This window comes from Vespa mandarinia, chromosome 10, assembly GCF_050613455.1.
Source record: "Vespa mandarinia isolate Hongniang chromosome 10, ASM5061345v1, whole genome shotgun sequence".
NCBI classification, from domain to species: domain Eukaryota; kingdom Metazoa; phylum Arthropoda; class Insecta; order Hymenoptera; family Vespidae; genus Vespa; species Vespa mandarinia.
Window position 1 is genome coordinate 8,183,367 of NC_140819.1, and position 21,347 is coordinate 8,204,713.

The 21,347-nt window shown below is 34.3% G+C and overlaps 3 protein-coding genes across 12 annotated transcripts in view; 2 read left to right on the plus strand and 1 right to left on the minus strand.

Annotated features, from left to right (window-relative positions):
• LOC118445500 (twisted gastrulation protein homolog 1-A) lies at positions 1–5,254 on the plus strand. Of its 7 annotated transcripts, none has more exons than XM_085659641.1 (4): positions 1–890; positions 3,750–3,867; positions 4,194–4,400; positions 4,620–5,254. In XM_085659641.1, the coding sequence occupies exons 2-4, from the start codon at positions 3,756–3,758 to the stop codon at positions 4,925–4,927; spliced, it is 627 nt and encodes a 208-aa protein (XP_085515767.1). In that variant the 5' UTR covers positions 1–890; positions 3,750–3,755; the 3' UTR covers positions 4,928–5,254. The 7 variants fall into 7 exon arrangements, with proteins under 7 accessions (XP_085515767.1, XP_085515766.1, XP_035730980.1 ...); XM_085659640.1 differs by having other exon boundaries at positions 1–840; XM_035875087.2 differs by having other exon boundaries at positions 6–890; positions 3,750–3,978.
• The window catches only part of LOC118445496 (uncharacterized), a 27,816-nt gene continuing 11,610 nt past the window's right edge, over positions 5,142–21,347 (minus strand). For 2 of the 4 annotated variants that reach the window (XM_085659633.1, XM_035875075.2), the window contains 9 exons: positions 8,255–8,396; positions 7,960–8,181; positions 7,812–7,887; positions 7,563–7,735; positions 7,244–7,499; positions 6,921–7,151; positions 6,772–6,855; positions 6,614–6,711; positions 5,142–6,528 (listed from right to left, as the gene is read on the minus strand). In XM_085659633.1, the coding sequence (XP_085515759.1) occupies positions 6,424–6,528; positions 6,614–6,711; positions 6,772–6,855; positions 6,921–7,151; positions 7,244–7,499; positions 7,563–7,735; positions 7,812–7,887; positions 7,960–8,181; positions 8,255–8,356 (1,347 nt within the window). In that variant the 5' untranslated portion in view covers positions 8,357–8,396 and the 3' untranslated portion in view covers positions 5,142–6,423. Of the gene's footprint in view, positions 6,529–6,613; positions 6,712–6,771; positions 6,856–6,920; positions 7,152–7,243; positions 7,500–7,562; positions 7,736–7,811; positions 7,888–7,959; positions 8,182–8,254; positions 8,397–8,664; positions 8,909–21,347 lie in introns of those variants that run through there. The other 2 variants (XM_035875073.2, XM_035875077.2) reach the window with 2 other exon arrangements.
• fw (CUB and Sushi multiple domains furrowed) overlaps positions 13,633–21,347 on the plus strand; it is an 18,895-nt gene continuing 11,180 nt past the window's right edge. Inside the window, exon 1 of the mRNA XM_035875066.2 lies at positions 13,633–14,719. Coding sequence (XP_035730959.1) covers positions 14,662–14,719 — 58 coding nt within the window. The 5' untranslated portion in view covers positions 13,633–14,661. The remainder of the gene's footprint in view (positions 14,720–21,347) is intronic.

A 21,347-nucleotide genomic window follows, 5' to 3' on the forward strand; every position in this document is an offset into this window, starting at 1 on the left:
TTGCCCCCTCGCAAACTCCTCTCTTTCTATCTCTTTTACTCTACTTCTCTCTCTCTCTCTCTCTCTCTCTCTCTTTCTCTTTCTCTTTCTCTTTCCCTCTCTCTCTTTTTCTGTCTGTCTGTCTCTCTCTCTCTCTCTCTGTCTCTCTTTAACCCCAGGACATCAACCTTAGGATTCAATCGACAATCATGAAACTCTGATTTTCTCTCTTCCTTCTTCTTATTCCATTTCCTTTTCTTTTCCTTTCTTTTCTCCTTTTCCTCTCCTTCGTAATCTCCGTTCACCAGTTGTATTTTTTCAATGAGCAAACAGGCAGTGTCGCAAAGCACAGCGTATCGAGCAAAGTGTCGTAACGGTATTACTCGATGGGTGAGAGTTAGTTCACTTAAGAAAAACATACCGAAAGAAGAAGAAAAATAAGAAAATTATCGAATAAGAGAGGAATCGAAAAGAAGGGAAAAGAAAAGGAAAAAAAAAAAGAAAAAAAACAGAGAAAAAAAAGGGGAAAAAAAAGGAAAGAAAAACGAAACTCCGAACTTATTTTTATAAACGATCAATATCGTTTGGTCTAACGATACTATCAATTCCAATGGTTTAACCGATAACAAATATTCCAAAGGATTCACCTGGTCCCCAGTGTCCTCCATTGAGGAACCACTTCTTCTTCGAGTTCTTCTTAGACATGAGTTTCAACAGTCAAGACGCCGCGGCTCACGAAGGAAATGTCTTGTACCAGTCGCAACGCGAACCGGTTGCGCGCTCTTAAAATAGTTTCTCACGCGTAGGTAACTGGTACGAGCGGGCTCCTGTTCGCTGGAAATACGCCGATAGATGTGGAAGGTAAATATCGATATAATCCAAATGCGCACCGTCTCTCTACGAGATCAGAGGTAAGTAATTAAATGCGCGCGCGCGCTTGAGAGAGAAAGAGAGAGAGAGAGAGATCCAATCGCACCCAGATCGAGAGATCCGATCGATCCAGAAAGATTTTTTTTCAACATTCAGAAACTTTGACAATGAACTTTCACTTCTTTTTCTTCTTCTTTTGCTTCTTTTCTTTCTTTTTTTTTTTTCTCTTCTAATCTGTCCGTAATAAAATTGCAAAGATGAAACTGTTAGAAAAATAATTGTTTCTATGAATTGGATCCAACTGATTGATATGAAAAAATCATAGTATCGATCCTTAGAAATCGAATATCATTGATACTGTTCGTAGATCATTTGACATAAATAAATACGACTTATTAAGGATTAAAAAGAGAAACACAGACTGCGGTCCTTCGTCTATTCGCATTTTATGCGACCACGCTAGGTATATACATATACACACATGCACACGCATACACATACACACACACACACACACATACACATCACTGTTGCCTTTCATCCATGGAGTCGATTGCCGTTTGTTATTGAAGTTATTCCATCGCCTCGGGCCAGAACAAGGCGAGGCTCTAACAAGCACGCGTCTGTCCATGACGATGACGGACAACGTCTATACTTCGATCGAAATGGAATTTCTATAGAGCCATCGGATACGCATCGGCGCGTCTTCAACGTAAACAATCTAATTACTATTTTACCTGTAAGAATATACGATAAAACGTCATTGATTTAAACTCTTCTTCATTACAATGATCAACGATTTAAAATTAGCATATGTTTATAGGAAAAGTATAATCACGAAGGATACAAATTAAATCGTTCATAAAAAAAAAGAAAAGGAAAGAGAAACATCTAATTCTAATCATTAATCCAGTAATAAGTATTATTCTGTCACTTCAAAATCAAATATAATTACTCTTTCTTAGTACACAATCGCTTCTATATCTCTAAGGGTTGCTAAAGAGAGAGAAAGAGAAAAGATTAATGGGGTAGCACATTGATCAGTGTATTAGACACGCTAACATAAAAGAAGAATACTCGATAATTGGTTGAAAGTCATGATTGTTGTTGTCATTGTCGTCGTCATCGTCATCGTAAAAGTCGTACTACTCCACTCCATTCAATGGTGCGACACCGTCTCTCGGTTTACGTTGGAACCTTTTTAAAATTAAAGTGGGGATCCAGGTTTGAAAAAGCTGAACTAAACGCCGGTCCTGTTAGTCGTCCCGTTAATGTCTTCGAGACCACGCGCCTAAACGAAAACTCTTATACAGTCTACGGACTTTTCATTTTATTCTCGGAAGTATGTATGTAAAATATGACAATTTGTTCTCAATCGAAATGAATTTTAATATAAATTTATTCCGTGGTCAATACGCTTGTTTATTCCTGTCACGCGCATATATGTTTTCGAGTTAGTGATTCACCTTATTGTTTTATATATATATATATAAGGTTTTATATATATATATCAAAATGTGGTTATACTCGATATAAATAGACATTTAATTGGCACCTTAGAAAGATACAACTGTATTCAACGTAATTGCATTGCATTGGATTATAACGTGTGTGCGATTTGACATGCGATTTACTGATTCACACCGCGATTCATCGGCGATCATTTCTGCGACCTCATATTTTCTAAATGTTTCATTCTCGATTACTACTCGTTATTTGAAAAATCAATAATAATCGTGAATGTTCTTAATAATAATGTGTTAATACAAATGCGCGATATCTCAATGATTTATACATTTGTTTCTCATATAACACAAGAAAATGTAGATTTAGGAGATAGGTTTTTAACTTACGATCGTACACAATCGATATTCATGACAATTTAAAAGTATTGAATCAAATACGAAACATGCGTACAATTTAAATAATTTTCATTCGTTCTCATATAAATTGAAAAAATTTTAATTATATCAATATAATTGGAAAACTATGAACGCAGGCGCGTGTGATGTTTACAAAAAAGTGATTTTGTGATGGTTACAAAAACGAAAGAAGGAAAAAAAAGAAAAAAAAATTGCGAAAACAGAAAAAAGTATTGAAAGAAATAAATGAAATATTAAATTTAAAACAATTTTCTCATTCGGTCTCACGTCCAATGAAAAAAATATAAATATCAATCGATGAGTTTTGAAATTCATTATTATGAAGATCATTCGATCTCTCCTATACGACGAGAAAATGTAAACATATCAATATAGATTTAATTATGACGCAATTCAACTCGTAACACGCGAGTAATTTTATTCTGCGAAAATTAAAAAGAAGAAAAAAGAAAAGTATTAAAAGAATTATATGAAATATTAAATTTAAAATCATTATCGTTCGTTTTAATATATCGTTGAGATAATGTAAACATATCGCAGTATAGTTTTAACTATTATCGCACGCCTACAAGTGATTTTCCTATGACAGTTGAAAAGTACGACGCAATCGGACTTCGGTTTAACGCGTAGTCCAGTATTCGCGTTGGACTGAAATTTTCGTTCTTTTCGCTCTCACACGTACAATCTCTCTCTTATCTCTCTCTCTCTTTCTCTCTCTCTCTCTCTCTCTCTCTCTCTTTCTCGCTCGTTCTTTCTCTCTCTCTCATCACAAAGTACTGACTCACGTTCATGAATATTCTTAATAATCTTAATCGAGCGTTATCGTCGTAATCAACGTGTGTCGTCGGCCGAAACGTTGAAAAAGACGCGAACTGCCTGGCTCTTTCTCTCTCTCTCTCTCTCTCTCTCTCTCACTCTCTGTCTGTCTGTCTGTCTGTCTCTTTCTTTCTTCCTTGGCATCGACTTGTTCATAGCGCATCGTGGAAATAATGAATTCCATTCACGAATTTTGTTCAGAACACGATGACGTGCCGGAGCGCGCTGATCACCGCGTTTACCATCGGAATTCTTCTCCTGGCGACTAGAACGGATTACTCGGAAGCCTGCAACGAAGCGATCTGTGCAAGCGTCGTTAGTAAGTGCATGCTCACTCAAAGTTGTAAATGCGACCTCGTCACCTGTACCTGCTGCAAAGAGTGTTTCTCATGTCTCAGCTACCTCTACGACGAGTGTTGCTCTTGCGTCGGTAAGTTCCGTAAAAGAAAAAAAAAGGAAAAGAAGCGAAACAAAAAAAAAAAAAGAAAAAATTCCCCGTCGTCGCCCCTTCCTTCCCCTTCCCGAACCGTCGCCAACCCCCTAAAGAAGAATCATTTCAATCAATTTAAAAATGAATATATAAAAGAATATAAAATGATTATAACCAGCAGAGATTGAATATTCCTTCTATCGATGTTTTTAAAGATCTTTGCCCAAAGCCGAACATCACGGACAACCCGTTAAGCAAAAAATCCCACGTGGAAGATTTCAGCGAACCGGTACCTGGTCTCTTCCAAGCTCTTACAGCAGAACCGGATCCGCACGAACGTTGGCTCACCTTTACCTATCCGGTGGATTTTGATATGTCCTTGTTCGCGCCGAAGCAAGAAAAAGAAATCAAATATCACATGCGTGAGTGTCCGATAAGAAAACTTTTTTCCCTTAATAGTTAATACTTGTAAAAGTTTTCAATTCAATGATCAAACCAAAGAAAAATAAGAAAAAGTAGAAAAATAAACAAAAAAGAAACAGAAAAAAAAGGAAAAAAAAAAAAAAAAAAAAAAAGACAGAAAAAACATGCGACACTTAATTGAAGATTATAATGTATCGGAATATATGTGCTTGATATAGAAACCGCGGAGGAAGAGATGCATCCTTTGAAGCCAAACGTGATGACGGTGAACTGTACTGTGGCGTTCATGGCACAGTGTAACTCTTGGAACAAGTGTCGAGCTTCCTGTCAGAGTATGGGTGCAACCAGCTATAGGTGGTTCCACGATGGCTGCTGCGAGTGTATTGGCGACACGTGCATCAATTACGGGATCAATGAATCCAGGTGTATTCACTGTCCAATGGATAAAGAGGAGGATGACCTGAAGGATCAATACGATGATTTTGGTCAGGACGAAGATGAATTAACGGAGGATGAGATCGATTAGATGACGAAGGGAAAATTGAAAAAAAGGTCGTACGAACTAAGCGAAATATTCGCGTAAAGTGCAATTTCAACAAAATCCATCATTGTTTTCCCAATGTGAGATGATCTAATCAACGATAGACAAAATTTACAAGTTGATCCGTAACGGAGAGGAACTTTGTTGTTGTTGTTGTTGTTGTTTCTTTTTTCTTCAATTTTTTTTTCTTTTTCTTCTCTTTTCTTTTCTTTTTTTTTTTTTTTTTTTTTTAACGGTGCAATTATAACAAAAAGGGCTTGTTATATAAGGAACACCGGATAGAGAATATTTATCCTCTAGTGTGATCCTCTTAGCGTTTAAGAATTTTAAAAGGACTATCGGTTTCTTTAGAAGGGAAAAAAATTTTTAAGGAATATTTAATGAATATTTAAGTCAATGCATCGTCCAGAACTTAAAGTTCCTTTTGGAAAAACGAATTCGACAAAAGTCGAATTCGGTGGAATAGGCAACACAAAGAAATGTCTGTTCGATAAGGAAATATTTTAGAGGTTCGACTCGTCTCTGTACATGACTGCAGCGGCATATCGAAAAGAATCACTTAATTCGTTTGAAACGACCTCCTTTTCTCGGGAATATCTATTTAATTTACCGACTTATCGAATCGTATGTTTTATCAATTATACTGTGCCATACGAATAAAATTGTAAATACGTCAAATATACTATTCGGCTAATTTATCTATCTATTTATCTCTTTCTCTCTCTCTCTCTTTATTGTACTTCCTCTCGTACCTCATTTCGGAGTAACACTGCCGAATACGAAACTAAATTATTGATTTACGAATTTATTACATCTTCGCTCGATAATGCGTTTCTTTCGCATTAATTACAAAATCATTACTAATTAACACAATGTACGATACGCACTGTTATTTGTAATAAATTATGAGCTATGATATGTTTCATTATTGCACTGAAATGTATCGACTCACGACAATAACGTAATTATATTATTACAACAAATTTCACATAGTCTTTTCATACTTTGATAAGTTCCAATCGATTAAATTTACTTTGGAACTTGGTTAATCTTTCGTTTGGAGTATAAATATGAAAGAATAACGGATAACAATAGTTATGTGATTTTTTTTTTCTTTTGGTTTGTTTTTCTTTTTCTTTATTTTTATTTTTATTTTCTTTTTATTTTTTTCCTTTTCCTTTTTTTTCTTTTCTTTTTATATAGACCCACAATCTATATGAGCCATTAAAAGTTAAAATCCGCTGTCATACTGCGCTCATTAAATATCAAACATGTAAATGTCACCAATGGAATTCGTCGAATCACTATGTGATTCTGCTACATTAAAAACATTGTCTGGCCATTTAGTTTTACAGATATTTCTGTTTTATAAGTTTCGAATGAAATTGACATTCACTAATTCGTCGACACGATATCAAATTACATGAAACCGGGGGGAGGGGTGGGGGGAGAGATGGGGCTAGTAGAAAATAACACACACTTTAGGTCGGCGGATGTTCGTCCTGCACTTCACTGCTTTCTGGTAATTTAATGAAAGGTACATCGTTACCGCTCCACATACAGTATAACTGAGACCTTGAACATTCCTAAAAATTATAAATATACCGAGAGTATAAAAATTGAGTTTTTGATCGGAAGGAATAATTATTTGTCAATCGTTTTAACACATACCCCACCGCCAGCACTTTCAGAACCAGAACGACTATAAGCAGAGACACAAGAATCGGTCGAAGAACTACTTTTTCGTGATGGTAAAGCCTCCGTTGTTCCTATGAAAGTAAAAAATATTTCCTGTACCTTTTAATCTACCTTATGTAGCAAAAACTTACCAAGTTCATTATCTCTGTGATCGCTATGAGAATGAATGCTATCTTTGCTATCCCCATAACCACTACCACTAGCAACACTCTGCTCTGTGGTGGGAAAACAAACGATCATATTGCTTGAACTATCTAATTAAATGGATTATAAATTTTACCTGAATCTCTATGATCTCCACTGTGAACACTTTGATCGCTGTCACGATGTCCAGATTGATCGGAATGATCGCTCGAATGAGAATCGTGTGGCCAACATCTTGGTGAACATACTCTACGTGATTCAGGCCAAACCGTTGAATCGTAATTTGTTTCATAATTACATGTAGTTAAAGTCACACCAGGAATGTGCTGAGTAGTGTAAACCGATAACTGATTCGATGGCCTTATACCTATAGTCAATAAAAAAAAAAAATATATATATATATATATCTTATTAATTACTTTGTCGATTACACTAATCCTTGCTAAAGTTTATTTCTACCTGGTTTACAAGACAGAAGTTGAATAGCTTCGCGAAGACCATCTTGACTAGCCATTGCAGAGGCTTTCCAAACGGAATCGGGTGTAGTAGATCTACTACGATCTTGATGGGGTACTTTAAGTCTCGATCTAACTTCCTGTCGCGGCCATTCTGTAACATGACGACAATCCCACGGCATAGACCATCTTCTCATAGTATTTTCTGAAGATTCTCCGGACATATCTGCTGCAGCTGTCTCAGACCATCTCCTCTGGACCTTAATTAAGGAATATAATTATTGATATATAATAAAAAATTTCATAAAGTTAATATTATCTACCTGCAGAGGAAACAATGGATATGGTAAAGGTGATCTGTGACAATTTTGTACCGGTTGCTGCGTCGTGGAAGATGAAATTGGTGATCTATATAATCTTTCGAAACATTGTTGAAGCGCAGCTATATCACAATCAGCACTACCACTCTGTGAGCAAGAACATTCAGCCATACCACCTACATGTAGATTTAACATTATAGTATTTACATAAGGAATTCATGATAAGGTATAAAATTAATGTTATCCTCTTACCAAGGCATTCGCAACAGGCCACACAAAATTGATATTGCAAATTAATAAATGTTAACAAATTGTCTCTGAGAATGTCCTAAAAGAAAAGTCCAATGAATGATGTTATTTTACTTATAATTAAATTGTAACTAACATGTCTTTTACTGACATGTTTATCTCCTTCGTTATTTCTGGCTTCATGATCCTTTAAGGCAGCGATCACATGATTTTTAACTGTATTACTGGCAACATTTGTAGCTCTTGATAATTCTTCCCAACCAGCAAGGCATTGCCCAGACAAACGATACTGAGCAACAGTATCATGTACGGATAAAAGTGCTTGAAGAGATTGTGCCAATTTAGTACCAGCCGTACAAAGACCATTGAGAGTCTGTAAAGAAAAAAAAAGTTTAATATTCTGATAAAGATTTGTAGCTATACTTTAAATATATATATATATATACCTGCAAATAAATGAGCCAATTGCCAAGACATTCGCTGACATCCATTTGACTCTTGTTCATTTGATTATCAATAGTTTTTGACTCTGTTCCGCTCTCTGCCATATTCACAATCTCTCTAATATCTTGTTGCCGTCTCTTGGAACTTTTTGACAAACCAAATCAAACACATTTATTCCGTTATTATTTGTTTGTTCAAAATAGAAATAAAAATGATAGGTTATATGTGAGGAAAAAAAAAAAGGAAAAAAAAAAATTAAAACACATACAATATAAAATGCAATAAAATTCTATGTTCTTCGATAATTATAGAAAGGCACGAATGATAAAATTAAAACATTCAATATTTAATTGGAATAATCCCATAAGAATTCATTGGAATTTAATATTAATACGAAAGATCTCATTCTTACGTTGTTCTCGTTGTTTTACATAACATAAGCAACGAATAATAAAAGTATTGCAACGTGTAAGCCGCATCTTCCGTATTGACCTAAGAACAAAACTACCGGCACCATCACGAATGTTTCTTTATTGGAATACCTACAAGTAGTAATATAACAAAGTACGACAAACACAACTATAGGAACACTTGTCCACACAAGCAGAAGAGTTCCTGCATACGACACCACTCATCGTCGTGCATTCGAAGCAATGACGATACCACGAGAGAAGATGGCGCTGTACGTTCATAACGGAAACAATGACTTTAGAAGAAAAAAAAAAATATAAAAAAAAAAATAAAAAAAGAAGAAGAAATTCTGCTTTTTCAAAATTACTCCGTATTTTCTAAACAGTCCTATGACAATCAACTTATAATAATAATAATAATAAACAAAAAAGAAAAAAAAAATTACAAAAGAATAAAATCGATAGAAATTAAGTAAATCGTTCAAATTCATCGATTCGAAATCAAGATGGCGTTGTATGGAGAAAAAAGGAAATGACGATTCTTTAAAATAGATATTTCTATGACAAAAGAAAAAGAAATTTTATATTAAAAAATGTCACTTGCATGATTGTTAATGATAATGATATATAATAATTGAAAGTATTATCGATCAATATATCTAAAGTTATTAAGAATGTTCACCATCTTTCGATCGAAACGTTTGTGACTATCAGCGTTAGATACGGACGAAATATGAACTACGAGTATTGCACTTAGAGAAATATCATCCGCCTATCGTATTAATGTATAAACTCTGTGTGACAATTCACATTTGTATGACAGACATTTTTCTATTTAGTATAAATACCAAACAAAAGCAAGCTCAAAAAAATATGCAAATTATATCTCTCAAATAAACAAATAAATTTACTTCGAAGATATATTAAATCTGTTTGTTAATTGTCGTAGAAAATTTTTGATTATTTCTTTCTCGTTAAACATGTACATATAGCTTATATTTAAGCGGCCATTTAGCCGGATATTGAATTTCGATTGAATACGCATAATAAAAAAAAAAAACGATACACACTATACGAAAAGTAAATATCGTTTACTCAGATCTATTACTATTATTATTATTTTAAAATCAAAACAAAATCTAAATCATTGATAATAGAAATTTGTTTTTTCTTTATTAAATCCTTATACTTATCTAACGATGAATGGTGTCGTTGTTGATAATTATGTATATATTAACGTTAATAAATAAAAATAATGTAATTTAATTCTTCTATGTTTCAATATCAAATTAAATCTCGATCATTGTGAAATCCATTTCTTTGCGTTTGGAATTGTTTAGAAAATCTTAGCGTTAACTATTTATGTGCCACAAATAGACAGGCAATCTCCATTTCACGCTTGAATGGATGTAAGTTTTATTGATAAACTTACATCATTCAAGCGTGTATATGAAAATCAGTAGCGAGGATACGAGCTTTTTTCTTTTGTCGCAAATTTCGAGGGATACCACAGTAAAAAACATTATCTACGCGAAAAATATTGAAAATTGCATTTACGCCAACAACGAAAACAGACATATTTCTTGAACAATTTTTAATGAACGAGATCTCATTTTGAAGACGAAGATTTTGTCCAATACATATCTTTTTCGAATTTTTGAAAAAGCCTTTTATCCGTGCATAAACGTATTCTCGAAAAAAATATCATTCTTTGACACGATTTTTTTAAAAGAAAATAAAACTTTTTTAAAATTTCGAAAAAGGTATGTCCTAGATTGTATTTTCGTCTTTAAAATGAGATCTCGTTCATAAAAATCGGTCAAGAATCACGATTGTTCTTATTGATAGCATAAACCATTATAGAACCAAAGATAGTGAATAGCAATTAACAACAGCAACGAATCCTAAATTGAGTAATTCCTCGTTTAAATCTTCATCATTAAAATAAAACTTTGTTCATAAAAAAAGATCGATCAAAAATTATGTTGTTGGTATAAACAAAAAACCATTCATTAAAAAATTAGAACTTACGAACAGCCTTAAACAATTCATTCGACACGACAAGATTCTCCGGAAGGAAAGCGATCTACGGTTTGCGTGCCAAGAATCCTCTCTCATTAATCTATCTAAAGCGGACAAGTTTCTTCGCACAGATAATTACGTACGTACGCGATGAAGGAGCGATATATCTTTTACGATGAAGAAGATATCAAGGGATCTTTCTTTTAAATTCAAAAGGAGAAATCACGCGTTCGTTATATCGTTTCATAGGAAAGAGCGACTTTAATAACTTTGCCATTTAAAGATTATATCGGAATTTCAAATCCTTTTGGTGCTAAGGATCAAGGAGAAATATATTTAAAAAAAAAAAAAGAAGAAAAAAAAAAGAAAAACAAAAAAGATCTTATAAAATTAAAAATCCTGAAATCGAATTATGAATATCGATAAATAGATAAACGTAAAAATCTAACATTAAAAACGAGACGTACATTTTCAAAATCATTCTCTCTATTTCTTCGGAAAAGATCAAAGATTTTTTAAACAAAAAAAAAAAAAAAAAAAGAGAAAGAGAAAGGACAAAGAAAAAAAAGGCAAACGACATATTTAATGGTGACAATTCATAGTCCACGTGGTGAATTAAATAATGCGATCAGAGTGACTAACCGAGTGTAACCTTTAAAATTTGAAATTGGTTAAGGTAAAGGAAGAAAAAAAGAGAAAGAAAAAGAGAAACACAGAAAAATAGTAGAACCAGTCTCCGTTCCTCACACCCTCTCCTTTTCTCCTTTATTGAACGTTAAAATGTCCTGTATTTGCTTATTTATATTTTTCGCTTCTCCTTGCAACAAGAGAGAGAAAAGAAATAGGTGGAAAAAGAGAGAGAGAGATAGAGAGAGAGAGAAAGAAGGGAGAATAAGAAGGTGGGCCTTGTTCGAGGTGAAAGGGGCTTAAGCGTGTAGTGACGTCGATTGATACAAAAAAAAAGTCGCAGAGCAACGATTGCTAGAGAAGGGAAAGACAAAAGGAGGTTAGAGAGAAAGAGAAAGAAAAAAAGAGAGATAGAGAGAGCGCGAGACGGAGAGAGAGAGAGAGAGAGAGAGAGAGAAATGTAGTAATCCATAAAATAATGCAAGGTGTAAAATCGGCGAGTCTTTTTTATAATATATCTCCTTCAATGTAAGCAAAAACAAGACAGAGAAAGAGAGAAGGAGGGGAGTAAGAGGAAAGGATAGAGTGGGAGTAAAAGAGGCCCAAGAAAAGAGCGCGAACATTTAAAATGGAGGGGATATAGTGTCGATCGAAAGGTAAAGAGTAGGGAGAAGAGTGGACTTAACGGTAAAGCCAGTGTAATCTTATAGGCTAACCATCAGAGAGTCCCGTGAAAGAAGAAAACTCACCGTCACTGACCACAATCGACCCTTTTTTCCGAGACGATCAAGTCGCGAACGAAGTGCAACGACGACTATGGCCGCGAAAACGGCAGCCACATTTTGCGAACTAGAAAACATGTTATATACTCGAGCGTAAACAGACGGCTATCCTACCACTGTTGTGCAGTGGACGTTGGTTAGTTAATACGACGTTAAATACGATCCTTTTGTTTACAACTATTATCTATAGTAAAATGGTCCATTGTTTGATTAAAGAAAAATGAAATGATGTATGTTCTTTCTCTTTTACATTTTACAATCATCCAATTTCGTTTCCCCAGGTATATTTCTAACAATAGCAGTAATCTTCTACTTTCGCATTTTAACGTGGTAAACAATGGTAAACAATTTATGCTCGCATTTACGAAAGAAAATGTTTAAACGTGGAGTTTCGAATACGAGTCGTTGGGTACGAAAATTATCTAGAATACTAATTACTAACTACTAGGAATAATTTCTTTCAAAAAAGAAAAGATAATGTCTATATCCTAGAAATATGGGGATGTAGATCGCGCGAGTGAGCTACATTTTCAAGCTAGATATCTGTTTAGCTAGGGCACGCGATATCAAAGGAAAACCGGTTCTCTTTAATTTTAACTTATGCACTTTAAGCGGGTCGATCGGTCGTTGGTAGTGATTTTTCGATCCGGTCCAGTTGTGTCTAGGATATACTGTTATACCTTGGTCCCTGTATATCTAACTCTACTTATTTCCCGATTATGGAAGTATCGCTTACCGATCGAGATCGGACGGGAATAAGAAGGCAATGTGGAATAAAACGATAGAGTACCGGACAGCTAACTTGTCGTTATGGAAGATTTACAAGGGCAAGTTCACCTCGCTACATGTAAGAGATCAAGACGATCCAACGAACGTACGATTTCTTCTTCGGGGAAGGGTAACAAAAAAATAAAAAAAAAAAAAGAATAAAAAAAATAAAAAAAAAAAAAGATACAAAAGTCCGTAAGATTTCTCCTATTCGTTATTCTTTCTTCTCATTTTTTTCTTTTTCTCTTTAAAATAAGAAACAAGCAAGCAAATGAAACAAAAGTGAAATAAAAAGAAAATGAAAAAAAAAAAAAAAAAAAAAAAAGAAAAAAAGAAAAAATGTAATGCAACAAGACATGATATTTCATCGAACCTGCTGCTCTCTTGCGTAACCAGCGAGTTTCGCTGAAGGAGAGCTCGTCTGATCCGAGGTCGTGTACTATCACCGTAGAAGTTTATAATATCTAAGTATTGATTAATAAATCGGCATAATCGATTGTATCTCTATTTACCATCGATCGTTCAATTTTTATCAACCAGAAGAAAATAGTAGAATAAAGGAAACGTTTATAAGGTTAAATTAAATGAATAGTATATCAAAGATATCGAGTATCAATATATTATATATATATATATATATATATATATATATATATATACATATATATATATATATACATATAGATATATAGTATGAAATGGTTTGAGAATATTGTAAAATAGTTAGCGAGCGACCGGCAAGGCATGAGATTGGAGTTGGCGCGCGCCACACGGGACTTTCATTACTATCGTGGCGACGATAGAGGGCCTCGGGCCCCGGACATTCGACGATCGGCCAGTGAAGGGAACGGATCGTCGTCGCGAGCCGCGTAATACCGGAGAAAATAAAACGAGAGAATTATAAAAAATGTCGTCAAAAATATCGTAATCGATTTGTTTATTTCCTATAAGGGCTCGTATTCAAAAGTTCGTTTGAAAAATTTATTTTACCAAAAAAAGAAAAAAAGAAAAAAAAAAGAAAGAAAGAAAAACGAAACAAAACAAAAACAAACAAAAAAAAAAAGGAAAAACGAGAGAACCCCGAACCTTCGTTCGTATAATAATAACGTTTGGAAAATACCCGCGCTTTCGCTCGAATTAGAGCGTACAGGGTGTACGCGATACGCTCGAGAAAGAAGAAAAGGGAAACGGTGAAGTTGAGTAGTCGAGAGGATCATGAGTGCGGCTCAACAAGTAGTCATTTTCTAATCGATTCATTGACAGATGGTGTCCAACTTCAAAGGAAATAATCTTTGTTATTAGTCGGCCTGCCATGAGAAAAGCTCGTGGAGAACGAGAACGGCGATTTCGATGTCTGGTGAAGGAGATTTTTGAGAGTTTCGTAATTGTGCGATAAAAGGAAAGTGATTTGAGACGAGAGAAACAAGTGAAAAAAAAGAGTAAGAGAGAGAGAGAGTGAGAGAGAAAGAGTGTGTGTGTGTGAGAGAGAGAGAGAGAAATAGAAACAGAGAAAGAAAAAAAAGAGAAGAAAAAAGAAAGGAAAAAGTATCATAGAGTCGTTTCGAACATCCTTCGACTTCGAGCCTATCCTGCTACGTCATCGAGACATTTTCAAGTCTCTTGGTACGCCACTGGCTCAGAAACCTCTCGTGAAAGTTTTCCGTGCTACCCGTGATACTACCGAGTGCTCCCAAAGAGTTCCAAGACCGATCATCGTGAGTCCTGATTTGTTCGTTAACACGTTTGAGGCCGGTGCCAATCGTCAATGCGATCCTGCAAACTCCTCGACGCTAGAGAAGAATGATCTTGGCGTTCGAGATCCTTTTACCCCTCGTGGGAATAATAGTCGCGGCTCAAGGCACGTATGTTTTACATAATGTTTTTTTTTTTCGTTTTTCCATTTTTTTTTTTTTAGATCCCAAGTAAGCACTTATCTATCTTGTACGCGCACCACACTCGAAAGGACAAAATCAAAATTCTATTACAGGATAATGAAAATTATAACAAAATATATGAAATATTTTTTAACGAAGAAATGGATTAACGAGATCTTTTGTTTTCTTTTTTTTTGTTTTTCGTCTTTCTTTATTGTTGTTGTTATTATTATTATTATTATTATTATTATTATTATTATTATTTCAATGTAACACCTTTTCACGTATCTATTATTATCGTTAACAATCGATCTCGACAAAATGCAAATCGAAAGCAAGGGTGCGTGGATCCTGCTCTGTTCTCTCGGTGCTCGCTCGATCGTATCTCTTCGATGGTTTCGAAGAGAGTGAGAGAAATAAAAAAAGATTCATTCGTAAAAGCTTTCAACAAATGTTTCTATTAAAAATGGCCATGCTTTGTCCCTGGGGGACGAAGAAAGGAGTGTAAGCTAACAAAACAGGTATCCGCCTACTTCGTTCTTGTCCTCGGCGATTTTCTGGTGTCTCGAGGTCACCCGGTATATATCCGCTTATAAATAAAACGCTGATCCTCTCTCTTTCTCTCTCTCTCTCCCCTCTCCCCCCTCTCTCTCTCTCACGCATACACGCACACACACACACACACATTTTTTCTATCCAAAAAACAATATTGGAACCAATGGAAATAGTCTTGTATGATTTTTTTTTTTTTTTTTTTTTTTTTTTTTATTATAAAACAAAGGATCCTATTTCTTGATCTTTTTCATATATGGACTGGCCTACTTCGGCAAAACAGGAAACAGGGTTGGTTGGTGAACCCTTCTTCGTCCACCTGTTCCCTTCGTAACCCGAGTTCGAATACAGTGTGACCCCTATTTCTCGCGAAACCGACAAAAGTGAAACTCGTTCGATATTTAAATGTACAAAGAAATAATTAACAGTTAATCTATTATTACTTTGTACAATTATTGGCTAATTAGAAAAAGCTTTGGAATATATCGATTACCATTGTTATCAGATAAACAGATAGATATACTTCGTATCGACTTCTCCGCGTTCATCGATCGAAACGAGTTATGTCATATCTTAGATCGGTGATATTAGATATTCGTTAGGCAACTTTCATAGGAAACCTATAACGCAAGTATTACCGTAACTAAAATCTCAACGAGAGCGAATCGAAAGCAAAATTTCTTCTCTATAAAACGCATTTAAATAGTATACTATATTGTCGGTCGATCAAGATTTAATCGTTAATCGAACGCTTATTACATTTCATATGGATAACGCTTTTAACTTATAATTATAATTCGAATAGTTTCGAATAAGGATGAAAATGATCGTTGTTATGAATTGTTGACTCGTAACAACCGATAATAAACGCAAAACTCTTTTCCGCTAAGGGTATACTCATTCGAGTCACGCGACAATCCAACTCTCTAAAAGTAAAATTGAAAAGAAGAAGAGTAAGCTTTTACGCGAGATCTCGTTCGTGTTAAGAAATAATGTATGAGTTAATTGTTATATTTTGAGGATAGAAATAAAATAAAAGAAAATAAACAAGAAGAAAATAAAAAGGAAAGTATAAAATAAAAAAAGAAAACAATTTAACTCTGTGACAAAGGACAGAGTGAAATTTCTAAACTTTGGTAAATCCATTCGACATCATAATGTCATACAATTTTCGACGAAAAATTGAACATTCGTGAAAGTACGAATTGGCTATATTCCAATGTAAAATATTTTATTAACGATTCAACGATTGTATCCAACTTTCATCGAAAGTCCTCGTAAGAGTCATATAATTCAAAGGTCCTAAACGCGACGTTGAAATCGGTAATCGTTCGAGATTACCATTTTGTTATAAAATGTAGTGTAATTCGGTTTCCCAAAGAAAATTACACAATGATCATCGTCGATAGTTACCAGAACCTCGAGTACTTTCTATGTTTGCTTTAAAATTCAGAGAAGGTTGGATGGTTAACATGTGAGCATATGCATGCAACCTAATGGATTCCCATTTAATTTTGCTATGATATATATTCTACAAATGTGTGTGTGTATCTGTGTCTACAAAGGACAGAAAATCGTGCTTTCGCACGGTTTCGATCGTGGCGATCGAGTCCGAACGCTTCGAATTACGAGGGCGTCGAGGTCAACTTGGCTGGTCTCTCGATTCCAACGATAGATACATATATGTGCATATATATATATATATATATATATATATATATACTTATAACAACTGCTAGATCCATTGAGAGAAATGAAAAGGGCGAAAGGAAAGACTCTTAAGCTCTGGTAAGGTCTGATAGAGAGCGTAGGTGGAGTTTTCTTCCTAACTCCCTCTCTCAAAACTGGACGTGAGGAAACGAGAAGCACGTGGTGAATATCGATAGCCATACAAAGAGAAAGAGAGAGAGAGAGAGAGAGAAAGAGGGAGAGGGAGAGAGAGAGACACGAATGATGTCGGCTGGGACAGCGGTAACATTTAACCGGGCAAAATGCAATCAGAGAATGTGAAACCCGTAAGAACGTGCACGCGTTCTGGGCGGAGCCTTCAATAGACTATTTTACTATACCTAATAATATATTATAACGCAGGTGAAATTTAGATCAAACCGAGGAATATCGCTATTTTTTCTTTTTGTTCCTTTTTTATTTTTTCTTTACTTTTTTTTTTCTTCTTCTTCTTCTTTTTTCCCTTTTTTTTTTTTTATTATTATAGCAACTCGAGTTCTCGCAATTAGATAGGATATCCTTGAAACTTGGCAAGAAATAGAAAAAGTGATCTATCGGATCACTCGGTTTTCTTATCGTACGAAAGCGTTCCAATCTTTTGTTGTATAAATTATTCCTTTAGGGGAAGGGGGGAAAAAAAAGAAAAAATAAAAATAAAAAAAAAGAAAAAAAAAAAAGAAAAAGAAATGAGTTCCTCCTATGGGTTCTTATTTCTAGTCACGTGCTTTCTACAGGACAACGTCATCGAGAAAAAGCCGGCTCGATTGTTATACTAAAAAGGTTGTTTTAATTTGTACGAAGCCCAAAACCGGATCGACCTGCAGCAATATATAGATTACATATGTATATATATACATATATATATATATATACATATATATATATACATATATATATATTTCGCAACTATCTTTTTCTTTTCTTTCTCGAGAACGCGCCAAGCTAGGTGTAAAAAGATGTCGTAAGTCAGAAACCTGACGTGTATATGTTCTACGAAATGCCGGCTGTGGTATAATGGATTAAGAAACATGATATAAAGAAGACACAGACTTTAAAACGGCGATCTTAAAGAGAAAGAGACTTTAAATGACATGACGATCTTAAAGATCCAAAGATTCTCTTAAGAGACCTCGCGAAACTCCGAAAATCGGTATGACATTTAATTACCGATTAAAAACAAATCGAGAAGAGAGGAGTCAGTTCTTCCCAAAAAGTATCGGAGGAGTAAGGTGTACAAAGATAAAAAAAAAAAAAAAAAAAAAAAAAAGAAAAAAAAAAGTAAAAAAGAGAAAGATAAAAAAAAAAATATCAACCGGTTTTCTTCGACGCAATTCGCTGTCTCCGAAGGCAGTAAAGTTCGCTCTCGGTGGCGTCGCATTTACGCAAACGCGCTGAAGTCACGTAACTTCTCGGACGATTACCTTAGTCGAAATTAGACATTCGAGAAACAATCGGTAAATATCGATAAGTACCATCTATTTTATTCCTTCACGATCGTAAACGAATAAAGATAGATCATTAACGATAAATGGTAAAGAGATATCGTGATCGTTTGAAAATAACTTCTTAATTTATTCTCATTAATTGCGATCAATTATAAATATAAGTAGAGGAAGAAAAAAGGAAAAAAAAAATAAAGAGAAAAGAAAGAAAAAGAAAGGTAAAGAAAAGAAAAGGGGAAAAAAAAGAAAGAAAGGAAAGAACGAAAAAGAAAAGAAAAAGAAAAAAAAAATAACGATTTATCGTGAGAGATCGAGTTAATTGAAAACCAAGGATATTTAACCTGACGCATATATGTTAGAATAATTACAGAGACGATTACCAAGCTATCTGATAAGTTCTTCCGACTGTAACGAACTAAACTCCTAGTGTATCGACCTCGATGACTTCTTCCTCTCTCCTTCTCGCTCTCGCGATTGATCAGAAAAAGACACGCCCACTTTCTAACTTCCTCGACGATCGTTCCTGTGCATATACATACAGATAATACATATACATAATACCGTAAATACATACATTCAAACGATTCAACTTGTTGTATACAACTCGATTATATACCCACGTTATTGGCCAACCAACACGCCCGCGGATTTATGCACCGTGCAGATTACAAAATAATTTCCACCGGCCACTAGCAAGAAGATCCCTTCATTAATTAGATAAGAACGATGAATATAATCCTCGAGATAAAGGAGTTACAAAAAAATAAGGAAAAAGAAAAAAAGAAAAAAAAAAAAGAAAAGAAACAAAAAAGAAAAAAAACCACGAGAAAAACAAGGGAAAAACTAAAGAAAGAATATATTTTCACGAAGTACGAACGACGAGTCGATTGTAACATTCGTACTAAGACAATACTTTCCTATTTAAGAATCTGAATACGAAAAAGCTATACGGTATCGTAGTAGAACACGGTTGGCTTACGTCTTCAGACCGGTGTTATTCCTGATACCAAGCAGCGCCATCGAATACCGTTATTTCGGCTTTGAGGTTTTATTACCGAGTGACCCAGACCCGTGAGACGAAGAGCGAATGCCAAAGACGCCAACCTTCTGTGAACGAGAAGACATCGGCGATCTACCTGGAAAAACATCGACCGGTTTTCTCCGGTGCCTTACCGAAGATGATTCCTTCATTAATTTCAACGATGACATATCAAATCGAAAAATCGATATTCTCTTAATGAATAATTATTAATTATTAAAGATAAATGATATAATTTAAATGTTTAAACAAATAAATTATTATTTATTACTGTGTAAACGTATAAATGTATCTATCAAAGATAAATTACTTATGTTGTTAGTTATTAAAAGTGAACGATCACATCTAAATACGAAAGTAAATTGTTATTTATAATATTGTTTTTTTTTTTTTTTTTTTTTGTCAAATTCATCGTTTCTCAGTAAATAACTATCAGTGATCAAAGGTGGATGATATAATTTAAATATGAAAGTGAATTATTATTTATAATATTGCCATTTAAGGTGTATCATTCCTTTTCTTTCCTTTCTTTTTTTTTTTTTTTTTGACCTATCATTTCTTAAGGAATAATTATTATTTATTAAGAGCGAACAAATTGATCTATATAGAAAAGTAAATTATTATTGATAATATTGCCATTTTATAAATATCTACATATTACTTTCAAAAGCATTCTCAACGATATACCGTTAAAGATATTTCTCTCAACGCTGTTATCTCCATCCGGTTAAATAAAATCGTACGTTTAAAATCTACCTCTTTCTACGTGAAACTCAAAGCTCTTCTCGTAAACGTCCACACACGAGCGCATTAATTAAATCGTTCGCACGCAGAAAAGGCGAGCAGTTATATAGGCTTTGTCGTTATGAGAAGTAGAATTCTCTTGAAGAATTGAAGTCCCGGTCCAAGGAATAACGGATGCTTTCACCCTGAAGATGTTAAGGTTCATGAGAGCAAAAGAATTAACCATTAAATGATTAGTAAGAAAAAGAAAGAAAAAACAGATCTAATATCCAAAGAAAGTTTTATCACTATAATATTTCTAAGAGCAAAAAATATACATACATATATATATATATATCGTGAAATCGTATATATTTCATCTTTCTTTCGTAATGAAAAAAAAAAAAAAAAAAAAAATATATATATATATATAGACACATATGTATGAAGAAAAATAAAATATATACGATCCCACGAGTGAAACTTTAAACCATACACCTTATCTAAGTTTCCACGATCTCCCTGATTCTTTCAATGCTAAGAGTTTTCAAATCCACGTGCACATCCATTAAAGCGGATCGTAAATAGTCAATTGAAAATCGTGCCAGCCGAGTTTGGTTTTATACCAAACCAAACGACAAACCTACCATTACTATTTTTCTAACGTTTCTTATTTAGTCTTTCTCAATGAGAAAAAATTAAAAAGAAAGACTGCGAGAAGAATTTCACATTGCCATATGTTATTCGTTTCCGTGCGTAGTAAGAGTACTTTAACACACACGCATTATACCAACGTAAATAAATAGGTATATACGTAGAAACATATGTCTGACCTGTGAATTACAGGCTGCTGATGGCGCGTGCCATGTTGCGCTTTTCTTTTTTCCATCACCGTTTGTCTCATTCTATACGCTATCGTTGACTTTTCCCTGTCCCCACCTCTCGCTCCCTTGAAAGAAAAAATTTCTCAAGCCTTGACTTATAAGGTGTTCTCATTTATCCCCAAATAATTATTTTTCCTCGATTTAGTAACTTTTCAATCGTGACACGCTTCGCTTGACTTAAAAACTCGCATGATCATAGTACTTACGCACTTCTTTAATAGCATATCAACGTTTCCAATTATTT